A 26393-nucleotide genomic window follows, 5' to 3' on the forward strand; every position below is an offset into this window, starting at 1 on the left:
CAGAATTCAAAATTAATGAGTTTATTTTTTAAATTTTAATTTAACAACTGTAAATAAAGTTTTTGTAATTCAGAACTTGAAAGACTCTTTTTGCATATTTGGGACCTGAAAGGTGTAGGCATCATTTCCAACCTCTGGCTCTAATGCATTCATTTCATCCGCCTCCTAGATAAGTAAAATAAGAATCAGTCTTAATCCATAATTAAAAGAGCATTAAGACAAAATATTTTAGGAAACAAGGACAATACAGACAAATCTTTTTTTTTTTTTAAAGGCAATTGTGACTACACACACACACACACACTATACAGTGACATACTTGAGTCCCATAGAACACAAGAGTATAATGGAAAGTAATTCTTAGGGAGTATGTATGACATAGGCAACATTTTTTTCTTGGAGGCCCACACCCACTTTTTGTGGCACACCCAATGTTATGTAAACATCTATTAAAAACCCAGTATTTTCTGAACTAGTTTCCTTTATAACTCACTTTGTTTTCTACAAGTTCACCCCCCCATTTTGATCACTTTTAGTTTTATTTATCCGTTTTTAACCTGGTCTGTGCTTTTCCTTTCCCAGTCAAGTAGTTATTTATTGCCATTTGTACCAGGAGTACATGGGAATTTCTTTTGCAGCATAGTACAGTACAGTGAGACACATACTGATTTTTATCATATATATGTGGGATACAAAGATACAGTATAAGATTAGTAAATAGTAATATAAAGTGCAGTGAGTGCAGTGTAATTAGAATAGGAATTGCGACTTGCAGTAGTTCATGCATTATCTGGTATCGGCTTGACCATTTAGTTCATTTGGGACTAGATGATTGGTTGGGATAGACGATTCCTGAAGGTTTCTTCTTTCTTATCCGTAGGACTCATTTGCAATTAGTCTGACAACTCTTGTAAAGAAGCTATTAAATAGTCTTTTGCTTCTGGTTTTTATACCATCAGGCCTCCTGTGCCTCGGTGAGTAGGTGGGCTTATGTCAAATTAATATTTCATGACCTGAGTGACTCTGGTCGTAGGTAATGGCTTTAATTTTGCTCTTGCACCTGGCTAGATCGAACAGTGATGGAAGTTTGGTGAAGATGATTCATTCAGCAGTTTTTACCACCCTCTGGAGAGAGGTTTTTTTCCTGCTGCATAATGCTACCATACGACACTGCTATGTTAGCAGTTAAGCTGGCCATAGACGCATAGATCTGATCGTACGAATCGAGGATTCATACGTTTTTCGAACCGTGTGTGGAGAGTCCCGACATTTTTCGTCCGGCGGAGACCGGTCGTTTGGTCGATCGGACAGGTTAGAAAATTTCTGTCGGCTGCCGATAATATCTATGCTTTCAATCGTGGCTCTGTAGAAGGTGATTTGTGTAGACATGTTGACTCCATACTTTTTCAGTTATCTGAGAAAATAAAGATGTTGGAGCTTTCCGGATTATGGCCTTGGTGTTGACAGTCCATTTGAAAGAATTTGCAATGTGTAGACCTAAAAATTTGATGCTTTGAACCTGCTCTATTTTGATATTTTCGATTTGTAAGGGTTTGTGTTGGACTGGATGTTTTCTGAAATCTATGATCATCTCTTTTGTTATTGCTGTGTTTAGGACCAGGTCATGCTCTTTTCTATATTCAGTGATGTCGTACACTAGCTGTCTGTTTACGGTTTCATCGTTATCTTGGATGAGGCCAAGCACAGTCGTGTCATCTGCAAACTTATATACTTTGCAGTGGTTTATAGAAGATGAGCCTTTAACATTTCTATCCATCTATGCACCTCCTTTGTTCTTGCCCCAGAAGTCATTTTCCCTTGCAGTCATTGTCCCTGCCGGTTCAGCAATACGGTCCCCAGAATGTTGTTATTTACATTTAAAGGTTAAATATACTTTATCTGGTTGAACGGAAAACGGCTATTGGCAGATTTAACAACTGTCAAATGTCAATTTTTTTTTTTACTGTAGTCAATTCGAATGGGAGGTTATTTTGGAAAAAGAAATTGAATGTCAAATATTCGATTGAATAACTCGAAATAGAGTTTTCCCCCCCCAAAAAAAAACTTTAATATCAGGAAGGCAATTAAAATTCAAATGGTTCAACTGACTTCTTCCATTGACTTTTAAATTAACTCGGCAGGTTTTAGGTGGTAAATATTGAAATAAGAATAGTTTCCATGGTTGAGGGGTGTTAATCTTACATTTGAATTGGGGGATTAAAATTCTAATGTGTGAATTTTGACACAAAAAAAAAAAAAATGTCCAATTGGTGGATTTGCCAGACAATAAATTGGTGCTACTGGTGACAACAAGTCTCCTGAAAATTTCTCCACCAGCAATAATTTAAATCAATGGTGATAAAACCTACATGGTGTATACTCACAACTTCGGAAAACAGAATCGTCATGTAGGTTATGCAACCGGCAATTTCAGTTATTGCCTGTGGAGAATTTTTGGGAAATTTGTAGCCTGCAGTAGTGCCAATTTATTGCGGGTGACAATATCTCACCGGATTTTACCCTTACATCCGGGGTGTCCAAAAGTTAGATCAGGATTTACCCGTCAACCTTTAGCTGGTGATTAGTAAATCTCATGACACGGTCGACAAACAGCTGGTTTAAGTAATCCTTCTGTTTCATGCTTTTCAGATTTGTTTTTATGTTAAGATGACATAAGAACTAGATAATACTTAAATAATATACAGTTTCTCAAATTTAAGCAATATTTTCCATACAGCAGAACACCAACAATGCTTTTATAGATGTGGTTCCTAAGGCTAGGGCCACACGGCGCGATTTTGCCGCGATTCTGCGCTGGGCGAGTTGCGAGTTGCTGCGGTTTTTAAGCCGAAATAGCTTTGTTAACTTTGGCGCTGGCGTCAATGCAAATCGCGGCGAAATCGCTGCGCTAATTCACACGCGGCGATTCGTTTTCTATTGTCGCCCGAAGTTGCCTCGCTGGGCGTTTCCGGGCGACAGTAGAAAAAGAATCGCCGCGTGTGAATTAGCGCAGCGATTTCGCCGCGATTTGCATTGACGCCAGCGCCAAAGTTAACAAAGCTATTTCGGCTTAAAAACCGCAGCGACTCGTAACTCGCAACTCGCCCAGCGCAGAATCGCGGCAAAATCGCGCCGTGTGGCCCTAGCCTAATGGGACACCATCACTAAAAGTAGACTTTGTATTAGCAAAGGTATATTTAACCGGCTTTAAATGAAACACTCTGGGAACAGTATTTACTGAATCAAAAGGGAGAGCGAGATCAGGAAGCTGCTGAAGAATGGTTCTGATTTTTGGAGTGGCCACTCCCCCCTCCCCCCCCAGTTCAGGCAAAAAAAAAAAAAAAAAAAAAAAAGATAGCCAAGTACCTGCAGTTCTATTTTATAGGGGAGCCCTCATTCTGCTATATCTGCAAAAACTTTACAGTATTGCTCCCACAGTAGTTTTCACACACAAATCTTTTCAGTACTTATAAATATAACTTCACCACAACTCTCTCCTTCTCTGCTCATACAGTACATAGAATGAAAATTCTCTAAACCGCGGGCCTCCTAATATCACTCATTTCAGGAGAAATCCAGGATAGCAGACAATTATCTCTCTAGCATGCATTCCACTATATATCGGATAGGCATAATAAATTGATTTATAGCATGGCCTAGAATGTGAGTATTTTTTGTTATTATTTACTGCCACAGTTTTTATTACATGCATCTAGTATTGTGTATATCAATGCATTGTGTCCGTCAGTGGTGGTTTGTATGCCAGAGATGAGATACGTTTTTATTCCCGACAGTCAAAGCTTCGATTAATCATTGATGTTAGATATTTTGGGTCCACACATTACTTAAAGGAGAACCCCTAAAAATTAATATTGCTAAATATGCCATATTTTTATATACTGTGGCTTCTGCACCAGCCTAAAGTTTCCGCATCTCAATAGCAGCAATGATTCAGGACTTCAAACTTGTCACAGGGGGTCACCATCTTGGAAATTGTCTGTGACACTCATGCTCAAGTGGGCTCCGAGCAGCAGTTAAGAAGCTAAGCTTAGGTGTCGTGGCAAATTATAAAGAAGAAAATGAGGTTGTGCTGCCATGTAGTAATTATCTGTATTAATTACTAATCAGCCTTATACTGTGACATTTATTTTCTATGTGTACTGTATATTTTGGGTCGGTCTCTAACCTCAGTAAGTGGCAGCAGTACAAAGCATGTGCTGTGAATCAGTAGAAAAGATGGTGGTGAGCTACTGAGGCATAGATCTTGTGATTTCCTTGGGCTGGTGCACAAGCCCAAAACAATGTACAACATTTCTAGGCTTCTTCTTTAGTTAAGCTTTAATTCTCCTTTAAGATCTCTTACCTCTCCTGAGAAGTATTTTTCAATCAGAGCCAAAGCTGCATGATAAACCATGTGATTGTCATGGGTTTGCAGAGCCTCAATCTTTTCTAGTCCTCCTAATTCTTCGACAAGTAAGCAAAGTTTCTCCTGCTCACCAAGTTTCTCTGCAGCCTTAAAAAAAAAAAAAAAAAAAAAATTGAACATACACCAGTTTCCAAAAGTTGGGACACAGTCAAATGCAAATAAAGAAATGATTTGCAAATATTGCAAAATTTAACTGCAAATACAAAACCAAAGTTGAAACTGAGGAATTTGTATCTCACTTTCTTTTAACACTTTAATTTCCACAAAATGTGTTTTTTTACTTGTATTGCCAGGCAAGTTTGGATATTTTAGATTTCCTGTGTGGTACTAAATAACTAACTTTTTTCAGGGCAACGTAAGCTTTCTAAATATGCAAGAATCAGAGTAATTCTGTAATAATACAGGTCTAGGTTATGGCAAATTTAATTTAGAAGCCTATCAGAGACAATTTTATGCATGAAACAATTTTATGCATGAAAATACAACAGATTTGTAAAGTCCCTATGTCTCCCAAATGTGTCTGTACCAAATTTGTATAGTTTTATAAAGAAATCTCTGACTTGTATGTGTGAAACTTCCAGCATCACAGTACTAAATTGTCTTCACTCCAGAAACCAGTGTTTCCACTTCCACTTAAAATATGTCTACTATCCAATTGCAATACTTTAAGTTTGGAAGTTACGTTTTTTTCCCAGAAACGGTTATAAAAACCACAAATTTGCAGTAAATGTTTTATTTTAGGTACCAAAATACTGTATACCTGAAACACACAACAGAAGTCTACCGAACAGTTTGATGCCCAACATGCATAGGTTTACCAACGAATATGGCATGTAGAGGGTAGGGGCCTCAATTAAAACAGTGCAGATGATCTATCATTTGTCACTTCAACTAATGAAAAATCAACACATTTACTGCATATTATGGGGGGTACAGCTATTAAAAATGTGTATACCACAGAAAGCCATATATTTGTGGAAAGTACACGTTCTCTCAAATCTAAAATGGGTAAATGTCTTTCTACTTCACACTACCAAACTGCAAAGCTTTACTAAAGTTACCAATTTTGACAAAAATTTCTAAAAAAAAAAATCACCTCAGACCTGCCATTTAACAGCACCATTTCTTACAAATCATTATATATCAAGAACACCCAAAAATAAGAGCCAGGGTTCTAATGAGCTGTTTGATGTGATTGTACATAGATTTACCAAAGTATGTGGCATGGAGGGACCCTAAAATATACAACTTTTACTGCTGCGAAATAAGCACCCTCCATGCATTTTATGTTTCATAAGAGCCCCTAAGAGTATGCAGACCCCTAAAAAACATTTTAGTAAAGGACACATTCTGCATTCAAAACGATGTTAAACAAATTGTAAAGAACAATAAAACTGGAATAAAAATTACAAACAAATCTGTCAAATAAAATAAATTTATTCAACAGCGTTGTTAGTGGTCAGAATACCTTATCCAATAGTCACTGCCAAATTAAGTGTTTAGGGGAAAAACCAAAAAGAAAAAATGAGTGAAATTAAAAAAAGAAAAAAAAAAACCAACAAACTTTAGAGCTGCGGTTATGCTTTTTCTCTGTCATAATAAAACAGCACCTTGTACTTGATCCAAACTAAGATATAAGTTATCCTTACTGTAAGCAAATCCAGCCCATTCGTTTTAAAGGTGAACGGTCAAGAAAATGAAAAATACAAGCATCATACAGAAAAACTTTCTAAATACAATAATTTAGAAGTTCTCTTCACTATCCCTCTCAGTATCGGTCTCTCTTCATTTTGTCTTCATACAGGAACTGATTGTCAGATTGACAGTTAGATCCAGTATATCTTATAGGGAGGACTCCCTTTCCTAAAAGATATTATAGCCGATTCCAAGTCAAACAAAACCCAACAAAATAACTTTGTCATGAATTCAGCATGTAGACAGGGTGATTTTAAAGTGTTCTACTACATCTTCTAGTTAAAAGGTCATTCAAAATCAGACTCCCAACTCGTGCATGAAGAACAGATGCAGAGATGGGTACAGTAACGATTAACTTAACCATTTTAGAAATGGTTCAGAATTTTTAATTGCTTATCTTTAGAAAATAGAAATTTTTTCATACTCACTGTAATTTATATTTCCAAGTCACTTTCATGGCAGCATTCACCAATGCTGGATTAACCCATGTTGGTGAATTGTCTGCCAGGGGTTATTTGGGAAATATTTGTTTTCAATAGGACAGTGCATATGTTAAATTTTCGTTATAGTTCCCTTTTAATGTTTACATGAATTTCTAGCAGACTTTAAAAAGGTACTAAGATCCAAATTATGGAAAGATCCATTATCCGACAAACCCCAGGTCCCAAGCATTCCAGATAACAGGGCCCATACTTCTAATTTGTAGGAATAAATGTCACTTATTTTACTTTGCATCACTTCTGATGTTTGTATTTTTATACAAAGTAACACAAAAAAGTGTGTGTGTGTGTGTGTGTGTGTGTCAAAAGCTCAGATGGTATGGATACTCTCCATTTTAACAGGAGAGCAACCAAGCAGAGTTGTGTTCCCCAAGGCCACAAGGTGGTGCCAAAATTAAAGAGATTAGGGCCAGACCCTGACTTTAGGAATATATTTGCTATATAAAACAATGAACACAGAAAAAGTATCATGAGTGAGGACCTGAGGAAAGCTATGAATCATCTCAGATATCCAAACAAAATATTAGGAACTTGTACCAAATTACAGAAAATGCAGAATCAAGGAAGCAGAGCAACAAATATAGTCTAACGGTATATGCTTTAGTATGATAAGAGTGATATTCTGAGACAACAAATTGGTTTTTATTTTTTTTATTATGTGTTTGAGTTAGCTTTTTATTCAGCAGCTCTTCAGTTTGCAATTTCAGCAGTCTGATTGCTAGTTTCCAAGTTACCCTAGCAACCATGCACTGATTTGAATAGACTGGAATATGAATAGAAGAGGGCCTGAATAAAAAGACGAGTAATAAAAAGGAATAAAATGTGTAGCCTTACAGAGCATTTGTTTTCAGATGGGGTCAGTGACTCCCATATGAAAGCTGGAAAGTGTCAGAAGAAGGTAGCAAATTAAAAAATAAATTGAAGGTCAGTTGAACATTTGCTTAGAATTAGCCATCTATAGAGAGTGAACTGCTCTAATAATATTAATTTTTAAAATATTGCAATGCTATTTTTTACCACAACACCCCTGTCCTCCCATTCACAAATATCCCAAAAATTGTTCTGGGACCATTATTTAAGTGATGTGTATTTGTGTAGGACACTGGATCAGAATGCAGATTACCTTGACATCACAATGGCTACTTGACTAAGTATATATCCCAAGTTCAGACACTTTATTTAAATTACTTCATAGATATGCAGTGTTGTGACCTGGTTTAGGGGATTTTTTTTTAGAGCATAATTTATACAGTTCTGCGATGAGGAAGCCCAAGGGCCAGGCAGAATCGACAAACTACTAAACCTAAATTATACACAAAGCTATTTGGGTATTCTTTGTGAAGCAGATTCATTATACTCACCAGTTCACAAATCCTTCAATAGAAGAATGTCTAGTAGTCTACTTCCACATTTATATCAGAACTGAAAAAAATGGTCCGATCTTCTTTATTGCGGTCTCTACCAATACCAGAGGTTCTTGCTTATAAAGGAGAGTGGCATTTAAATGAATGTACATTCTTCTTTAGGGAAAACAGACTCTTGTAAATCTGCCAATTTTATGGGTCACACAGTTTTAATGGGACTGCTAATAAGACAGTTCCAGACTTAAAATTACAAATATGGGATATTAATGGAAAAGCCAAGAGTAGCAACATAAAAGAATGTTCAGCCATAATTTATACTCAAAGTTGAACATGCTTTTAAATACTACAGTTATGAGAAAGGATACCAGGTTAAGTGTGGTAAACAGGATAAGTGTGGTAAACAGGAATCAAAATCAGGGCTTATCAGATCAAGAGTAAAATGTGACCCTATGAAATATTTTGCAGATTTCTTTGCAAAATTTTATGATGGATCTACTACATAAGAGCACAGCAAACATTAAGCTATGTTTACCAACATGGCAATTGTCTATGAAGATTCTCATTCAACCAGGTCATGATATATAGTATGTATTAGAATATAGTCAAAAGGCAACTGGACTGAGAAAAACATTTCACCACTCATCCAAGCAGCTTCTTTCAGTTCAATTTAGTGGTAGGGAATTCCCCAGCATTTAAACCCTCGAGGGTAGTAAAGTAGGGATATACTGAATCCAGGATTCGGTCTTTCAGCAGGATTAGGAGTCGCCTGAAATTCTCCTGCCCGGCCGAACCTAATCTGCATATGCAAATTAGGGGCGGGGAGGAAATCACGTGACTTTGTCACAAAACAAGTAAAAAATATTTTCCCCTTTACACCCCAAATTTACATATGCAATTAGGATTCAGTTCGGTATTCGGCCAAGTCAGGGAGTCATTTATCTACACTGGGCAAATTTGCCTGTGGGGAGTTACCTATGGCAACCAAATTGTTAGCCATTGTTCTACTACAGCTGCCTGAAAAAAGCAACGCACTGATTTGTTGCTGTGGGTTACTGCCCACGGGCAAATTTTGCCCAGTGTTGATAAACGAGCCCCACAGACATCCATTCACAAAGGTTTCATTGAGCTTCAGTAAGGGGTTGGCTGAAACAAACAGACGTGAAAGTGTGATCCAGGGTGTCTTGCTTTAGGAGAACAGACTGCACACTAAAGAACATACTTGCTGTGGTAGTTCAAAGAATTTGAGGCCTGCATTCCAGTCACACTTTGGCATGGAATAAATGTTAGTTTTGCCGTCACATGGCACCACTAGTCCTACTCCCAAGATTAATTTACAGGTATTACACATGCAGACTCCCCACCTACTCCAGTCTGGTACAAGCTCAGCATCTTACCAGAAAAATGTTGGAGATAGCATCCAAAATGACGAGAATAGTTTTGCTGTCCTTAATAGTTAGTAGATTCAGAAGGGGTTCCAAAACTCCACACTGTACCAGCTGAACCACTTGCTCCACTGTTCCTCCACTGGTGTAGTTTGTTACAGCCCAAACTGCTTCTTTCTGAGCCTTAAAGTCTCCCTAGGAATTTCAGGTGTTAATAAAATAATAGTATTAAGAAAAATAACTCATAATTCAGATTTTAATATACGGGATGGTAAGACAAATTTATCTGTACTGTATTTTAGTTTAATATTATAGAACACTTAAACCCCCCTAAATGGTACGTGCTTGAGGTGTACTAAGGGCAGCACCACGAACTATGCATTTTTCTAGGTAGAAAAGCATTTACCATTGTAAGGAGAACCATGAAAAAAAGCATGTTATCCACAGGAAAAATGTAATTCGTCACTACTAAATATAAAAGTACTGCTTTAAAGGAGATTTTCATGCACATGGAATGAATGGAACCCTTAAATCACAGGCTGTGTGTTGATCAGTTGAAATTTGAATGTGCTTTGTGGCACAATACTTTTAAAGGTACTTACCAACTGCATCACAAGAATGTTCTAATGCAATAAGTAGGAGAACTGAACTGCTTTATCAGCCTTGAAAACTATCTTCAACTGAACATAGGCTTGTTTGGCTATATTCACTGGCAGCGGCTGGGGTTATTTGCTACTGAATGTGCTGCTCTCCAGCTACAGCAAGAATGTGTATGCCTATGAAAAGGTCCATATGACTTGAGCAAACCAAGTCCTCAAGAGTGTAGGACGTGCGAACTGAAGTTAAAACACTTTACCTTTTTGAGAAGATCCACTAAAGGAGAAAGCAATCCACAAGTGATCATTTGCTGGATCTGGGGTGCTGGCCCTGCAGCAATGTTACTTAATGCCCAGGCGGCTTCTTTCTGAATACTTGGCTTCTGGTGTCGTAAAAGCTGTGGCAGAACGGACAGGACACCAGCATCAATGGCCGCTTGGGTCTGTTTGTCTGTGCCAGTGACAATATTTCCAACGGTACGCAGTGATGGAGTCTGAGAAAATATTCATAAAAAGGAACATAAGCCATGTTAAGTTTACATCACATACTGCATATTCACACATGCTCACAAAAAAGCAGATTGACCAAGCTTTTATTTTTTTTTAATATACAGATTTTTATTTAGGCAAGATTTTTTATTATGTACATGTAGCATACTGTATCATGGGCCAGACTAGATTTTCAGTTCATCCAACAATACCCAAAATCTGAGGAGCAGCATGTAAAAGAATCAACTTAGCTTAATGGTGGAAACAGGTGCCCCTATTTAAAGAAAATCACATAAATCTGACAGCTTCCTATACAAGCCTATGATAGTTGAGGGCCCAGTCAAACAAGTGGCCTAAGTTTGGCACATGTATGAGCTCAGTCACTTTCACACAGATCTTAAGCATAAGCCTAATCAGTACATTTGGCTATTAAACCAAATTTTACCATTTATTACAGTGGTTGCTTTATGTTGGCAATATCTCAAAAAGGTTTTCCAGTGAGAGCTGTATGGGCATACATATTAGGTAGTTTCAAGATGGAGTTGGATGGCCATTTAGCAAGTGAGAAAATACGGTTTGTTTTTTTTATCCCTCATAAGTTCAGCAAAATTTTGATCAGATTGCCATGCTTCCCTAGGTGCCAAAGCTATTTGACCTGGCTCATAGGTAGATGCAGACAGGTCTGGTCTTCAAAATAGACTCTGGCATTTCAAGTACACAGAATCCATAGATTGCCAGTCCAGGCCTGAATGCAGGTTAATATTGTCACATTATAATATCAGAATACATATACTACATTGAGAATCCCAGGTTGAAAATATAATCTAAAAGCATCAACACATTGAAATCAACTTTTTTTTTTTTTTTTTTTTTTTAAATGTGTAATTCTCCTTTAAGTTAGCTTAATGTTATACATGTCTAGTCATAACTTGTCTTTTTTTTATAGTTGCTTTACTATTGTTATTCAAAAGCAACAAAAATAAAAAAATTAAAAAAATTGGTTCAGTTGCCTTAGAATAAGTGTATACCATGCTAAACCTACCCACATATTTAATCAGTTAAATTGCTTTCTATCAAATACTTTTCACTATTATGGTTTAGGTATCTATAAATGACTGTTGCTACTGATCCACGCCTCTATTTTAGTTTATATTATACCTGCCTCCACTATGCAAACAGACATGACATGGGAGGGAGGCTGACAATTCTGCTGGTTCAGAACCTCACATACACCACCAATATTTAAAGATAAAGATGCCCAAGGAAGATGGCGCAATAATAAAAAAAAGGTTACTATGAAGTTCATAAAAATGAAATGCAAAAGATGAATATTACTCGAGTACTCACCAGAATACTTAGTTCTGGACTGTACATCAACTGGATTAGACGTTCCACAAGCCCAGTCTTTACCACAACATCAATTCTATCATTTGAGCCATCAGTAAGATAAGACATTGCCCAGCAAGTATCAGATAAAATGTCTGTGTCCTCATGAAGCATAAGTTGTGTCAATACTGGTAGAATTTGAAGCACAGCCGACATGGGAGGGTATGGATTCTTGTTTCGACAAAGGTTGGATAGTGTCCACGTGATATTTCTCAAATAACCCAACTTAAAAATGAATATAGTTCAGTGCAAATAATTGTAAATTGATGTTAAACTACAGTAGATGTGGAATACAGTACATCAAATATCATTAGGGTAAAACCCACTTTTTTAGCCAGAGGATTAATATGCCTTGACCCATCAATTATTAATCCAGATAAATGAAATCAAGGCATATAACCATAAACAACGTTCTGATTACAGTTAATTCCTGAAAGGCTGCCCTTTTAGATATATTTAAATAGACTGGTCAGGCATTTTATTTTTATTTCCATGGGCTGATTTATTCAATGAGTTTAACAAAAGCTTCTCAGGTGTCCAAAGCCAGAAACTGCAAAAATATTTAATTTTTTTTTTAAAAAAACCAAAAAGTGAACTTTAAATGCTACAGGAATGTACAGACTAGTCTGTGTTTAGGAAGACAACTCTACAGATTAACAGCAGATGGTATTTAGAGGTTTAATTACCACTGGTTTTAAATGGAGAAGGAAAGTGCCCAAAATATGATGTGAACTGAGCTTTTGTAAGGAAAATATTTAAATACCGGAGTCTGGGGGTTAACCAGAGTCAGCAGCGGTGGGATCACATTGCAGCCGATTAGAGCATCTCTATATAGTGGACCATCGCCTGCAGAAAAATAATTAAAATGTGTTATAAATTCTAAAAAAAAGGTAATATATAGTATTTGGTGGGGGGAAGCCTGTGTAAGTCAAGGAGTGCTAAAGTTTTACATCACCAGAACAGAAATCATTGTTATAGGAATGGCTCTTTTATGTGGAATGCATCAGACCTATAATATTTAGATAAGGGGTCACCATTCCTTAAAGGAGAACTAAACCCTAAAAATGAATAGGGCTAAAACTGTACTTATTGCACCAGTGTAAAGTTTCAGCTTCTTAAAGGAATTGTTCAGTGTAAAAATAAAAATTGGGTAAATAAATAGGCTGTGCAAAATAAAAATAAGTTTCTATATAGTAAGCCAAAAATGTAATGTATAAAGGCTGGAGTGACTGGATGTGTAACGTAATAGCCTGAACACTATTTCCTGCTTTTCAGCTCTCTTTGTTTACACCGACTGCTTACCCTGGTTACCAGGCAGTAACCAATCAGAGACTTGAGGGGGGCCACATGGGCCATATCTGTTGCTTTTGAATCTGAGCTGAATGCTGAAGATCAGTTGCAAACTCACTGAACAGAAATGTACCATGTGGCCCCCCTTCAAGTCGCTGACTAGCTCAGAGTTATAGAGCTGAAAAGCAGGAAATAGTGTTCTGGCTATTATGTTAGACACACAATCACTCCAACCTTTATACATTAAATTTTTGGCTAACTAACTATATTAGAATTTTTTTTATTTTGCACAGCCTATTTACCCAGTATTTACCTTCTCACTGAATTGTTCCTTCAATAGCAGCAATGATCCAGGACTTCAAACCTGTCACAGGGGGTCACCATCTTGGAAAATGTCTGTGACACTCACATCTTCAGTGGGCTCTAAACAGCTGTTGAGAAGCTAAACTTATGGGTTGTTGCAAATTATCAAGCAGAAAATAAGGTTGGCCTGTCAAATAAGCTAATGCTAGTTGCACGGTTTTCTGTATTGCCATGTAGTAATTATCCATATTAATTACTAATCAGCCTTATACTGGGACATTTCTATTCTGTGTGTACTGTATATTTTAAGTCTGTCCCTAAGCTCCGTAACTGACAGCAGCACAGAGCATGTGCAGTGAATCAGCAGAAAAGAAGATGGGGAGCTACTGGGGCTTCTTTGGAGGCACAGATCTTCCCTGCTAAATGGCTTTGGTTGTCTGGGGCTGGCACAGAAGCCCAAAACATAATGTACCACATTACTAGCCTACTTCTTTAGTTTAACTTTCCTTGTCCTTTAAAAGAAATACTGACAATGTTTTTACATTTTAACAGTCTTTTCATGCTATTTATAATTTTGCCATAAAAGTACTTGCCACATACTTTTACACTACCTATCTGATCCCCAGTTTTATATGAGGGGGCTGCCATATTTGTGCATAAGTAGTCCATTAGCATTATAAACGAAAGGTTGAGAAGGGTCAGGTTAGCAAAACAGACAGGTTTAAGATTTAAGTAACAATTACATACAAAAGCAGACCTATAATGGAAAATCAATTCATCGGGGAAAATATGGTGTTCATCCAATGAATTTTCCAATTTTGTTTTCTTGCTGGGCCTTACTTGCTGCTTGAATTTTTCCCATTGACTGTAAAGGATTACACAAGGGACTGAAGTGGTGTAAAAGGGTGTAATCCAGTATTCGGGCTGTGAAAAATTACATACCTTGATTAAGTCACCATTTTACACCATTCTCCAGCAGTTAATTGTTTTACACAGTAGGATAAATAGGTCCCCGAATGTCAGGGTAAAATCTGTCTGACATTTTTAACTTGCTCACTGCTTAATATACCTACAGCAGTTAGTCAAGAGCCTTTGGCATTGGCACTGAGGAGGTTATGAAGTGCCCAATTAAAAAAAAACAAAACAAACAATCCACCATACCAAAAATCAGATACTATCAGCAAACCTTTTGTTTAACCAAATATGTAATTTCTCCCTTCTCTTAACATTTTCTTATATCTTGATTGTGTGCTTTGGACAGTAGTAGTAGTAGTAGTAGTAGTAGTAGTAGTAACAGCTTTGTACATGGCTTCAAGCCAGCTTTTCTATTCATTCAAACCTTACCAGCAATATTTCCCAGTGCCCATACTGCCTGTTCGCTGATGTGAAGGTGTGGTGAAGAAATAAGTGATATAAAGGCAGGAATGGCACCTCCATCCACAACAGACTTTGTTTGGTCAGAGGTCCCAGAAGCAATGTTGGTCAATGCCCAGGCAGCTTCAAACTGCAGGGTGCTGTTATTATGATAGCTCAGGAATTCCACCAGCTTTGGAATCAATCCTGCCTCTATTATATCATTTAGTGGAGGATTCCTCTCTTTGGATAGCATTTTCCTGCAGGGAAATATGAATGTTATTCCTGTCCAAGAGTTCATACATACATACATACATATGTATAATAAAAATACGTTAGGACTTCACAGCCTCACAATAACAAATGCCACTGTATACTGGTATCAAAATCTACATCTTGCAAATAGAAATGGTTATACCTTTTGGAACGGATTCTGATTGTAGTGTATGCATCTGGTCTCCCTTCCCCAAGGCCTATGAATCTATACTTTCAAGTAACTAACAGTTTTCTCCTTTTTAAATTTTAATAGTTGTACATCATGTCTGTTTTGTACTCTGTCCATATGCAATTTATATTTTGAATATTAAAATATTGATCCTTCTAAAAAAATAAAAACAAACCATGGCCTGAAAGAAAGTGTAACAAACTGTGTCTTAATCTCAATGCATGCTGAAAACTTCTCTGTTTAAATGCCAATTGATGAAGTAGTGGAAGAGGATTTTTTGATGGTGTGAAACAGTATCATTGATGCATGAGCATTGACAGGTTTCACCCAGCCTGAAGTGATTGTGCATGGTGGCAATTCAGTTTTGTGACTGCTTGGACCATCTTTGGGGTGTGATTCAGACTGCTTGGACCATCTTTTGGGGTGTGTTTCAGACTGCTTTGACTATCTATGGGGTACGATTCAAACTGCCTGGACTATCTTTGGGGTGCGATTCAGGCTGCTTGGACTATCTTTGGGGTGCGGATTAAGCTAGTTTAACCTTGCTTAAGGCAAAAATGAATAAGAAAATGGAGTGTATTACCCCCCTAGCCATACCTAATGCAAGGCTGGAACTAGGGGTAGGCAGAAGAGGCACTTGCCTAGGGCACTACACTGAAGATCATACCCAAGCTCTCTGTGCCCCCACGACATCACCACACTGATGAGTGCGCACACACACACACACACACACAAACAGGGCTTGGTCACCAGGTGGTCACAGTTGCCTACAGTGTGCAGATGGCTTGGCCCAACTCTAACTTAATTCATATATGTCTGGAGTGGCATCCAGGCAACAAAAAGCAGGGATATTCTTTTAAATTGGAAACGCAAGAAACCAGTAAGGTAGGTCAAGTGTTAGAAACGTGCACATTGTTATGTTACATAACATTCTGATACCAAGTACCTTGCAGCTTGTGTACTCCTGAGTTCATTTTCGTTATCACCAGAATTCATTCCTTGCACAATTTCTTCTAGAGAAAGTTGAGGAACCTGTAGGGTTTCAATTTATAATGAAGTGCCAACATTAAAATGTAAGCCATGGTTTTGGCATGTTCAAACCAAGAAGCTTAGGGCTCCACGTGAAATAATGAGTTTCTGAATGGACCGATTTATCGGCTACACTCTAAGCCCTTATACATTTCTGCACCAAAATCTGCTCAGTGTGTCTGCACATAGACCAAGTCTAGACCATAGTGTAGACTGCGGAGCAGGCCAAGGAGAGTAGTTTGGCTTTATTTATTTTCATAACAAGTGATCAACTGTCTAATAAATGACCAGTCATTAAATAAATGATACAAAGTGTAGTTCTTTTAATGCTGCTAGTATAGTTTTTTTAATTATTTCAAAGTCTTAGAAAGAGACAGTTGTCTGGGTGAATAGACTATTAATGTATTCTATGCATCAAACCAATAAAGTTCTCTTCTCTAACTAAGCAACTTTGACATTTTCAAGTGTTTGCAACCCAGGTGTTGCATCTTGGAACCATCAATACACAGCCGAGAAAACGGTTACAATTTAACTTACCTTTTAAGCTGCTGTCTCAAGCTAAAGTGTTTTGATAATATTGCTGAAAAATTTTCTTGGTTGGCCTTTTTGATGCTATTTATAAAGATTAATAATTTTTATATTATAAAATTGATAAAAAAATTAAGATTTTTAATTTAAAAATACTGATATCACAAAAATGGTATAGAACAGGCTGGAAAAAAATGAATCTAGGTCAACCTTTTAGATCTATGTAAAAAAACCTCAACATCAATGTTCAAAATATAATGTATTAAACTATTCTACAATAAGCTTTAAGCCATTTTAATTCACACATACACCTTTCTTCAATGGCACGGGAAACTTATCAGTTTAGCTACCCACCTCCTATGAGCTTGGGAAAGGACCATTAGGACATGTTACATTTTGTAATAGACAAGACCAGATCTATTCAGAGCTATAATGACCCTTTTGACATTGAAAATTGAAATTAAAGCATTATATATTATTCTATTGCCTACATGAGGGTGAATTTAAAATATGCAATATATCCCCTTTAAGGAGTGACTACATACTCTAGCCTTGAGAAGGAAATGGGCTGCTTAGGCCCTGTGTTTCTCTCTTTGTCTGTCTCCCCCCCCACCCCTAATCCACAATCTTGAAAAATCATCCATGCAATTGAGCCAATACTAATTTTCCTTCAGCATCAATGATACCCTAAAAGAGGGTGGGAATTTGAAACTATTTCCTTCTAAAGCTGGTCATAGACACAAAAGATATAGTCATTCGATTTTCAGGACAGTGTGTGGATTGTCCCGACATTTTGCACACCATGGCCATTGGTCGTTTAGTAGATTGTACAGGTAACAGGTTAGAATATTTGTCGGCTGACTATCATCTCTGCATGTATTTCCTTGACAATGGGACTCCTCAATTGACCCTTCGCCTTCAGCTATCCCATCGAACCCCTTAGTTACATACAGTAAAGAAACACAAGGAGCCAGAAATGGTGAAAATGGCCACAGCATTTATTAACATTTTATCAAATAAATAGGACCTTGCCAGCCTCACCCCAAGGCAATATTCAAAGCCAGAATTCCATTAGGGGTCGCTACTATGCTCTGCCACTCCTCACTTGAGATCAGCACTATGTCATTATATCCATATTGGGGGCTGTTAATTCTATATACTTGCCCAGATACAGTGAACTGCCTCTAACCCCCAATAGCTATGCTAGCCGAGTGGCATGAAACTGCAAGCAACTTTGTGCCAAGTGTACGGTAGTATTATTACTATTATTTTTGTTTTTTTGTAGGCGCTATGGATTTTATGGAAACTTAAATAATAGTGAAATTAACCACTTTTCCCAGAGAGAATGCTTGCCAATAATCAAACGCCATGCCCCTTGCTGGACTACCTGGCATGCCGGCCACTCAACAGCTAGGGGTCAAGAGGGCAAGTTTAACCAGGCAGCCACTTTCACTACTCCTGCCAGAGGCGGGCCAGGCAACCCAGGAGCCCAAGGCAACCAAGCTGCCAGCTCGCCGCCCTCCCTTCCCGCGTCACACGCGCAGTAATGACGCTGGCGCGCATGCGCAATAACGACACAGGATTGATCAGTAACGACGCTCACACATGTGCAGTAATGCTGCTCGTGTGCAATATCGTTCGGGGTACATAGCCTACCCAGAATTCCGGGTGAGTTTGGTCTAGGGGTAGGCAGAAGAGGTAGCTGCCCAGTGCCCCCTAATCATTGCACCCTAGGCAGCTGCCTCTTCTGCCTACCCCTAGTTCCGGCCCTGACCCCTGCCCATCAAGAGTATGTCTAGCTACCCATTGGCTACTCAGCCCAATAAACTCTGGCCATCACCCACCAAGGCATGCATCCTGACATTGTTGCAAGCCACAGTCACTGTGAGAACTATTGTATGTTGGCGTGGTCAATATATATGCCAATCTTTAAATATAAACCAGTGTAATCTGGCTGCTGGTCATTTGGATCCCTTGTCATGCAGCCCCTGCGTTTATAGCTCCAGGGCTTTCCTATCTGCCAATATCAATGGGTGACTCAATACTATATGTCTGACATATGTCTGATAACTTTCGTATGATTGCCATCTGTCAATTAATGGCCAGATTTACTTTTTCTACTTTATTTAATCTAAATGGTTAGTAGTAAAATCTGCACGTCTATGGCCATCTTAAATCAAGCAATATCGGACTCATGGGATGCTTCCCTAATGTTTGCTGCTAAACGGAATTCCCACAACAAAAAAATACTCATTTTCTTATTGTCAAGACAGCCTTTGTTTTTCTGTATTGCTTACAGTTAAGTAGAAAATAACATCAGTGAGATTACAGCATCAGCAAGTAATCCACTAGTTACATTTGAAGGTAAAACAGAAATATATTCGAGAGAGATAGAAAAACACATGTTGAGAGTAAACTTTAGTATAGGACTTGCCTGTATACTCTGCATAGCATTCTTTTCTGGAGAGAGAATCAGCTCTTCTGGGAAGCACACATTCCTCCTCTTCAATATCTGTTCATCCTTCTTTGCCTTCCTAAGCTCCACACTGACTTCCACTCTTCTGCGCCGCAGCTCCTGTAAGAAGTTACGCTCTATGAATTTTATACGGGAAAGTTTTTCATTTCATAGTGCTGTAGATGGCCATGAGTATCATTTGGTTCTTATTAATCTTCCTCTTAGAGGACTACACCTATTGTGCTAGAGTCTAGACAAATGAACACGAGATGGAAAAGCCAAACCAAGAGGTTGTAGGGAACTCCTTACTGTGATTTTTACAGCAGGGAACACACCAGTATGTTTTCTGTAAAATGTCATGCTTAGGTTTACTAAATTATGCAAAATTTTATATTTAAGGATTGAGGGCTAATCACTTCACCAGATTTGTTATGAATCAAGTAATGAACGCAAACTTAAACCATGTTGGAATTTTACTTTTACCATTAAAGGGCAAGTCAACCCAAAATAAAACTACTAATAAAAAAATAATTCTAACTTTCCAATATACATTAAAAGTTTCCAAAGTAAAAATGTTACTTTGAATTGTAGTCATTTTGGGAAAGTAGCTAACTGGCACCCCATTTTACCTCTATTTACACATTAAATTGGTACAATATGCTCTGATTTCTAAGAACACTAATGGAAACTAGCGGTTATCACTGCAACCACACAACAGCACCAAGTAGAGAGGATTAGTGGGGCTCATTTATCAACACTGGGCAAATTTGCCCATGGGGAGTTTTCCATAGCAACCAATCAGTGAATAGCTTTTTAAAGACAGCTGCTAGTAGAACAATTAATTCAGCTATTTTATTGGTTATCATGGGTTACTGCCCTTGGGCAAATTTGTCCAGTGTTGATAAATGACCCCATGTGTGACCTGTGGAATATTACTTGCTAAAATAGATTATTGACTGTAAGCCCTACGGGGTAGGGTCCTCTACCCTTTTGTTTCCTTGACACTGAGCACTTAATCTGTATTGTAATTATATTTTTTATATTTATGTGAATTGTATTTCTAATAATGCACTTATTGTTACTTTTTTTTCCAATGACCTCTTGTTACTACTAATTTATTGTTTTGTTGTACAGTGCTTTGCCCTCAAGGAGCGCTTTACAAATAAAAATATACATACATAGACTAGACAATACTAACAAACTAGATAACTTCAAAACGTCTATTTAAAGGGAAGATCACTTTTCAATAAACAAATGTTATAGAGCAAAACTGTCCAGCTGGTGGCCCACAAGGTATTTTAATACCAATATTTACCATGGACTGCCATGCATGACAATTTTGGCATAATGTAATGTGCAATTGTTAACTAGGGTTGCCTATGACTAAGTGCTAGGGAAGCATGAAACGCATTGGGCTTTCGTGGGGACTAATGTAATTTAACTTGTTATAATAAATGTGATTTTTTTTATTTTTTTTTATCATAGTTTCAGGAGAATATTTTGTCATAGTTTGGTACTTCTTAACTAGCCCACTACATTGAGTTGGTCAATGCTGTTACTGATTAAAGTACGCCAAGAGACCACCTTGATTGTCTTAATTTTTGTTTAAGTTTTTAAAAGAAATTAACCTATACAAATTATCCAGTTGTTTGGGAATAGCAGCCAATTTTTTTTTTTATAATTTCTAATTTTTGTTTTGATCTTTCTTTAGCAACAAGGGGCATTCAGGCACTCAAAAAGATTACACAATGGCTGCTAAGTCAGTATAAAAAAAAAAAAAAAAAGTAGTGTTTATTAATGTTGCATTAAAAGATCAATATCTCCAGTGGCTCTATGGGTTTCTTGCCTTCAGAGATCAGAGACCTTTTTAGATTCAATAATTAAATACACCTCCAGCCACTGCTCAACTAGTAACCCTCTCTGCAGCAGCCTGAGCATTTCGTACCAATGCAGCATTACCCTGTAGTTTTTCAGCCTTGCTTGTTGCAAAAACAGGTTAACTTGATGCTGTTCTTCTAGAGCAAAATTTACCTGTGTGTGTACATTTGAGTAATAACAGCTTAGCCTCACAATCACAAAACAAAAACTAGTAAGCCCCTTTAGGGCTCTTACACACCAGCAGTTTTGTGCATTCCACTGCAATGGATCTTTTGTGCAAGTTAATATAGTCCTGTATTTCCTACCTGATCATTGCCAACTGCAGGTGGAACACAACTTGATGCATTTGGTGATGCTTGCGCCACAGTGAGTACAAATGAATAGGAAATACATGGTATAGATTTGGTGGAATGTATGAAAAGTTCCACCACAGGCGATAAATTTTGAGCACCAGCCACCACCTCCAGCAAGTGGGGTCCAAAGAGACCAAATAACTGTAGGCTAATGCCACACAGGGAATAAAATCGGCCTACTGAAATACACAGCCCCTACATGGGCATTGGCCTCCTTTTCTGGACTTTTAAAGGGTAGGAAAGGTATATTGCCAAATGACAAGACAAGCTAAGCTGTAACTTTGGGTTAGAGCAAAGGCCCCTATGCACCAATCCAGACTTTCCATCCGTTACAAAGAAAAGGTTTCCAAACCCTTGCTGTTCTTTACACTAGGATGATTAAGGTTAAATTGGGCACAAGGAGTATGTAGTTCTCTTTGGTGAAAGCTTCTGCCTGCCAAGGACAAATCAAAGTTTCTCCTCATCTGTGACATCAGGAATAAAAAATGTGGTACTCACAAATGAAGTAATTCCCTGAAGTGCCAACTAAGGTACATAGACATTGACTATCTGGACCTTCAAAAAAGGCAATTGAATCAAGCCTGCTATTAGCAGTCTAAAATGGTTTAAATTGTCAATATCTCAGAAAACCACTTGAAAAATTTATGAAAATTGCAAACGTGCTCGGGAACCACTCTAAACAGTGGTATAAGTTTATTCATCTGGGCCCCTACCACATAAAATGATTTTCTGGCCCATCAGCCGCACCTACCCTCTCCAGAGATCCTTGTTTCACCCCCTGGGGTCTGCTGCACAATATTTATACTGAAGTTAATGCCAAGTTTTCTTTGGGAGGTGGTTTAGATAACCTTTAACATACACAGTGCCAGGGTGGTATGGGTCAACTGGGGCTGCTGCTCCAACATGAAAACAATGCACCCTCCTGTTGAGAGATGTAAGGGCCAGGGCACATGTTGCTATTTCGGGAGATCATCAAGACAAATCGCATCTTCAGGTGATTAATTTCCCCAAACTGCCTTCCTGCCGGCTAGAATTAAATCGCATGCGGGACGGGATGGCAGTGGGATCAATTCGGGTTTCCGAAGTTGCCCAAAGTTTCCTCGTGAGGCAACTTCTAAAAACGAATCGCTCAGTTCACCATCCCGCTGGTGATTTAGATTCTAGCCAGTGGGAAGGCAGTTCAGGGAGATCAGTCACCTGAAGAAGCAATTTGTCGCTGGGCGACTAATCTTCTGAAATAGCAGTGTGTAACCTTACCCTAAATCTGCACCAGTGCAGTAACCAACAGCAACTTTTCACAATTTATATTAACTTTTATTAAACTTTTCGTCTCTGTCCAGCCATGAAGAAGTTTTAAATCAGGAAACAGTCTAGAGTATTTTATGGCATTTAGCCAAGCAGAGTTATACATAATAAGGTTATAACTGGTTTTGTGTTAGAATAGAACATGTACTAGCCAACTGTCACATTTGTAAAATATCAATGGGATTACAGAGTGCTGCATGCAGCGCAGTGTAAGGAGGCAAACTTTAAATATTTAAAAAATGAATAGTCGCGAAATGCTTTGTTTAGCCAACTTTAGAACGTACTGTTAATATTGGCATTTAAGGTGGACATACACAGACTGATAAAAGCTGCAGACAGACAGAGTAGGCAGCTTATTGGCCCATTTATGGGGCCCTCTGATTAATTTCCCCGATTGATATCTGCTCAAAAGTCAGCCAGACGGGCAGTGCTAGAAATCCAGTACTCTTGCATTATGATCCGATCTCTATGTGTATGGCCACCTTTAGGAGAATAGTCTTTAAGGATCTTGTGGATTGGGAAAGTCCCAGTTCAGGGAGCTTGTATAGGGCAGTGCAGGAGCCACAACTTCCTCTTTGGCCCGATAACACTTAAAGGCAAGACAAATGGGAAGACGTTGCAAATAGGGGGTGGTTCACCTTTTTTTAGTATGTTATAAATATAAATATAAAATGGCGAATGCTAAGCAACTTTTCAATTGGCCTTTTTTTTTTTTTAATTTGCATTCTTCTGACTGTTTCCAGCTTTCACATTGGGGTCACTGACCCCATCTAAAGAACAAATTCTCTGTAAGGCTACAAATGTATTGTTACTTTTTATTACCCATTTTCTATTCAGGCCCTCTCCTATTAATTTTCCAGTATCTCATTCAGTGCAATCTGTGCATGGTTGCTAAGGTAATTTGAACCCTAGCAACCAGATTACAGAAATTGCAAACAGAAATTTTTGCCGCAACCAGTGACAAAGGGAGTTTGCAGCATTAAGAAGTAGATCTGGGTACGGAACTGGGCCGGTGGGGCCCACCTAGTTTTTTTCCGGTGTCCTGCCAGCCCAGTCCATCCCTGCTTGCGTCAGAGGTAAGAGATAGCTAGGGTAGTTGGTAAGAGCAGCCTGTGGCTCGACAAGGAGATTTGGGGCAAGGCCCCTGGGCAATTATGTGTCAGCTAGGTGTAAGTTAGTGGGAACCTACACCCAGTGAAGCCATGTGAGAAGTTTGTGCACTGTAGTGCTGTACACCGAGGAATGGGGGGGGTGATATTTAGTGGCTGGGAGGCCCCATCAACAGCTTATGGTACACTGCACTACAACTGGCACTGGAGACTTTGTGATGGACAGTGAATGTGTGAGCTGAGAATGGTAAAATGTGTTTATTATCAATATTATCATATGGGAGAGATGGGCCACCAGTGCTTCATCTATACTGTTGGTATTCCTGCAAGAGCTGCTGTTCTAATTGTGTCCTAAGTTCTTCACATTTACATGTACCAGTTCTGCTTTTCGCAGTTCAAATCTGTTTAAAAATCTTTACCGTGACAAGAGCTCACCAGCCACAGGCAGCCAAATTTCAGCAGCATCAGTGTACTGAAAGGTTTAGGGGGTCACAATGATTTAGCCTTGGGTGGCATAAGTGGTAAAGCCAGCCATATGAATCTAATCCAATGTAGCTGGATTCCTTCATGCCTACCAAAGAACTCGACAGTCAAAAGACGACTTGTACAAAAATTAGATGTAGACAGTGCTAAGTAGATGTAGACAGTGCCAATGTCAGGTATTATTATAAAACATGCTTGGAATTGTCCTTTGGTTGGGGCTCACCAAAAGATCCTCTGGTATTTTTGTAGCCCAATTTGACCATGCATAGAAGTCTATCCACAGATAGAGAGACAAAAATCTAATTTTTTTAAGGTTACCAGACCCTATATAAATATAGAAAATGCAGCTTCCAGGGCTGCATCAACTGCAGTGCAATCTATGTAGCCCAGCAATGTTCACATATTAAAAATAGTCCTAATTTAAGTTTTGCCCTCATTCCCCTTGTTCACAGCCATTGGTATTAGTAAACTATGTTTAACCCCCATGCAGTGGCATAACTAAAAACTTTTTCAGGGCCCCCACCCCCAGGTAAAATTCCAAGTCATCAGCGAGTGTCTGGCTCCCCTACAAAGTTAACAGATCCCCTAATGGTCACAGAGTCTGCAGTTACGCCACTGCCATATGTTTTACTATACACATTTAAATTAAGTGAATTTAACAAAATTTAGTAATTAGTACAAGATTAATTATAAGTTAGTAATTAGTACAAGTCCAGACTGAAAGTACTTCAAAAAACAATTTGCTGAGGGAACAAGATTGTCATAAATACTTGATTATACTTCTGTACACAGGGACATAGGATTCTTACCGCGGTGTCTTTGCCTTTGTTCTTAAACTTCCTCATCCTCTCATCCGCTTCATTTGTGGTCGGCATTTTGATCGGTTCAATAGATTCTTCAGATTTGCAATATACTGTTTAAATGGAATCAAGGAGGGGTTGGCTTAGCCTACATTTGTTTTTTGCAATGGGAAGCGTAGCCTTTTTTCTTTTTTTAACCTGCTCTGTATTTACAAACCACTGAAGAAATGCAAACAAGGTAGCAGCATGCAGGCTAGGCAATTTACAGCACCTGAATATAAACAGTAGTTACTTAAGGCATAACGGAGTGCAAATATTAAACCATTAGGTGGGGTTCTAATGAAATTGTGATTACATAATTCATACAAAAACAAGCACTCACTAATTAAAGCAAGACACTTTGTGCATTAAGCTACTGAACTGTGTCCTCCTTTAAGCAAAACCAGAATTGTTTGTCAATATATTGCAATATATTTAAGCTGGCCAACTACATCAAAGTCATCCCTGGTCTAACCAGTCCTACACTCACTTTCATCTGATGCATTAGGAATTCTATTGCTTCATTACACATTCTACACAGAGACTATGTTTTACCTGCAACTTACTTGCCTTCAAGATTGATCTCCCAAATGGTTGCCCTTTTAATTAGCGACCACTAGGATCACCTGACTATAGCTGGGAAGGGTGGGAGCTACAACATTGAGCTGGCCACTGCTCCTGTATAAACTATAACAGAAAGGGAAAGTAGTGATCACCACTAAAAATTGTAAACCATTAGGGCAGGACTACACGGTCAATTTGGCAGCGATCCGACGCGCTGCGCAAAATTGCAGGCGTCACGTCAGATGCGACGCAACACGACTGTCGGATGCAGACGCAGCGTGCAGACAGTCGCATTGCATCAACAATGCGACACGATGCGACAATTGAATTACTTACCTTATTTCCGTTGCGATTTTGCGCAGCGCGTCGGATCACTGCGAAATCAGCCGTGTAGTCCTGCCCTTAGGTGGGAGTTCAAGAGATCATCTGCACTCACTTATTTACCAGAACATTAAGGACACCAAAATTTTTGTGTATCGAACTAATAAAGAATGTCCTTCCATTTAAACAAAACTAGGATTGTTTGCTACGTATACCAATGTCATCCCTGGTCTGGTCAGTTCTACAATCACTTTCATCTAATTAATTAAGAACAATTTTACTACTTTATAAGTGTAGGAC

The 26393-nt window shown here is 38.4% G+C and overlaps 1 protein-coding gene across 3 annotated transcripts; it reads right to left on the reverse strand.

Annotated features, from left to right (window-relative positions):
- Window positions 1–25826, reverse strand: kpna7.L (karyopherin alpha 7 (importin alpha 8) L homeolog). Of its 3 annotated transcripts, none has more exons than XM_018234147.2 (11): window positions 25764–25826; window positions 25179–25282; window positions 19221–19361; window positions 16176–16261; window positions 14776–15044; window positions 12602–12684; window positions 11800–12063; window positions 10224–10457; window positions 9380–9562; window positions 4364–4513; window positions 6–165 (listed from the first exon to the last, which is right to left on the reverse strand). In XM_018234147.2, exons 2-11 carry the CDS (start codon window positions 25242–25244, stop codon window positions 70–72), a joined length of 1572 nt encoding a protein of 523 aa, XP_018089636.1. In that variant the 5' UTR covers window positions 25245–25282; window positions 25764–25826; the 3' UTR covers window positions 6–69.
- Between the last annotated feature and the right edge of the window lie 567 nt (window positions 25827–26393).

This window comes from Xenopus laevis, chromosome 9_10L (assembly GCF_017654675.1).
Source record: "Xenopus laevis strain J_2021 chromosome 9_10L, Xenopus_laevis_v10.1, whole genome shotgun sequence".
NCBI classification, from domain to species: Eukaryota; Metazoa; Chordata; class Amphibia; order Anura; family Pipidae; genus Xenopus; species Xenopus laevis.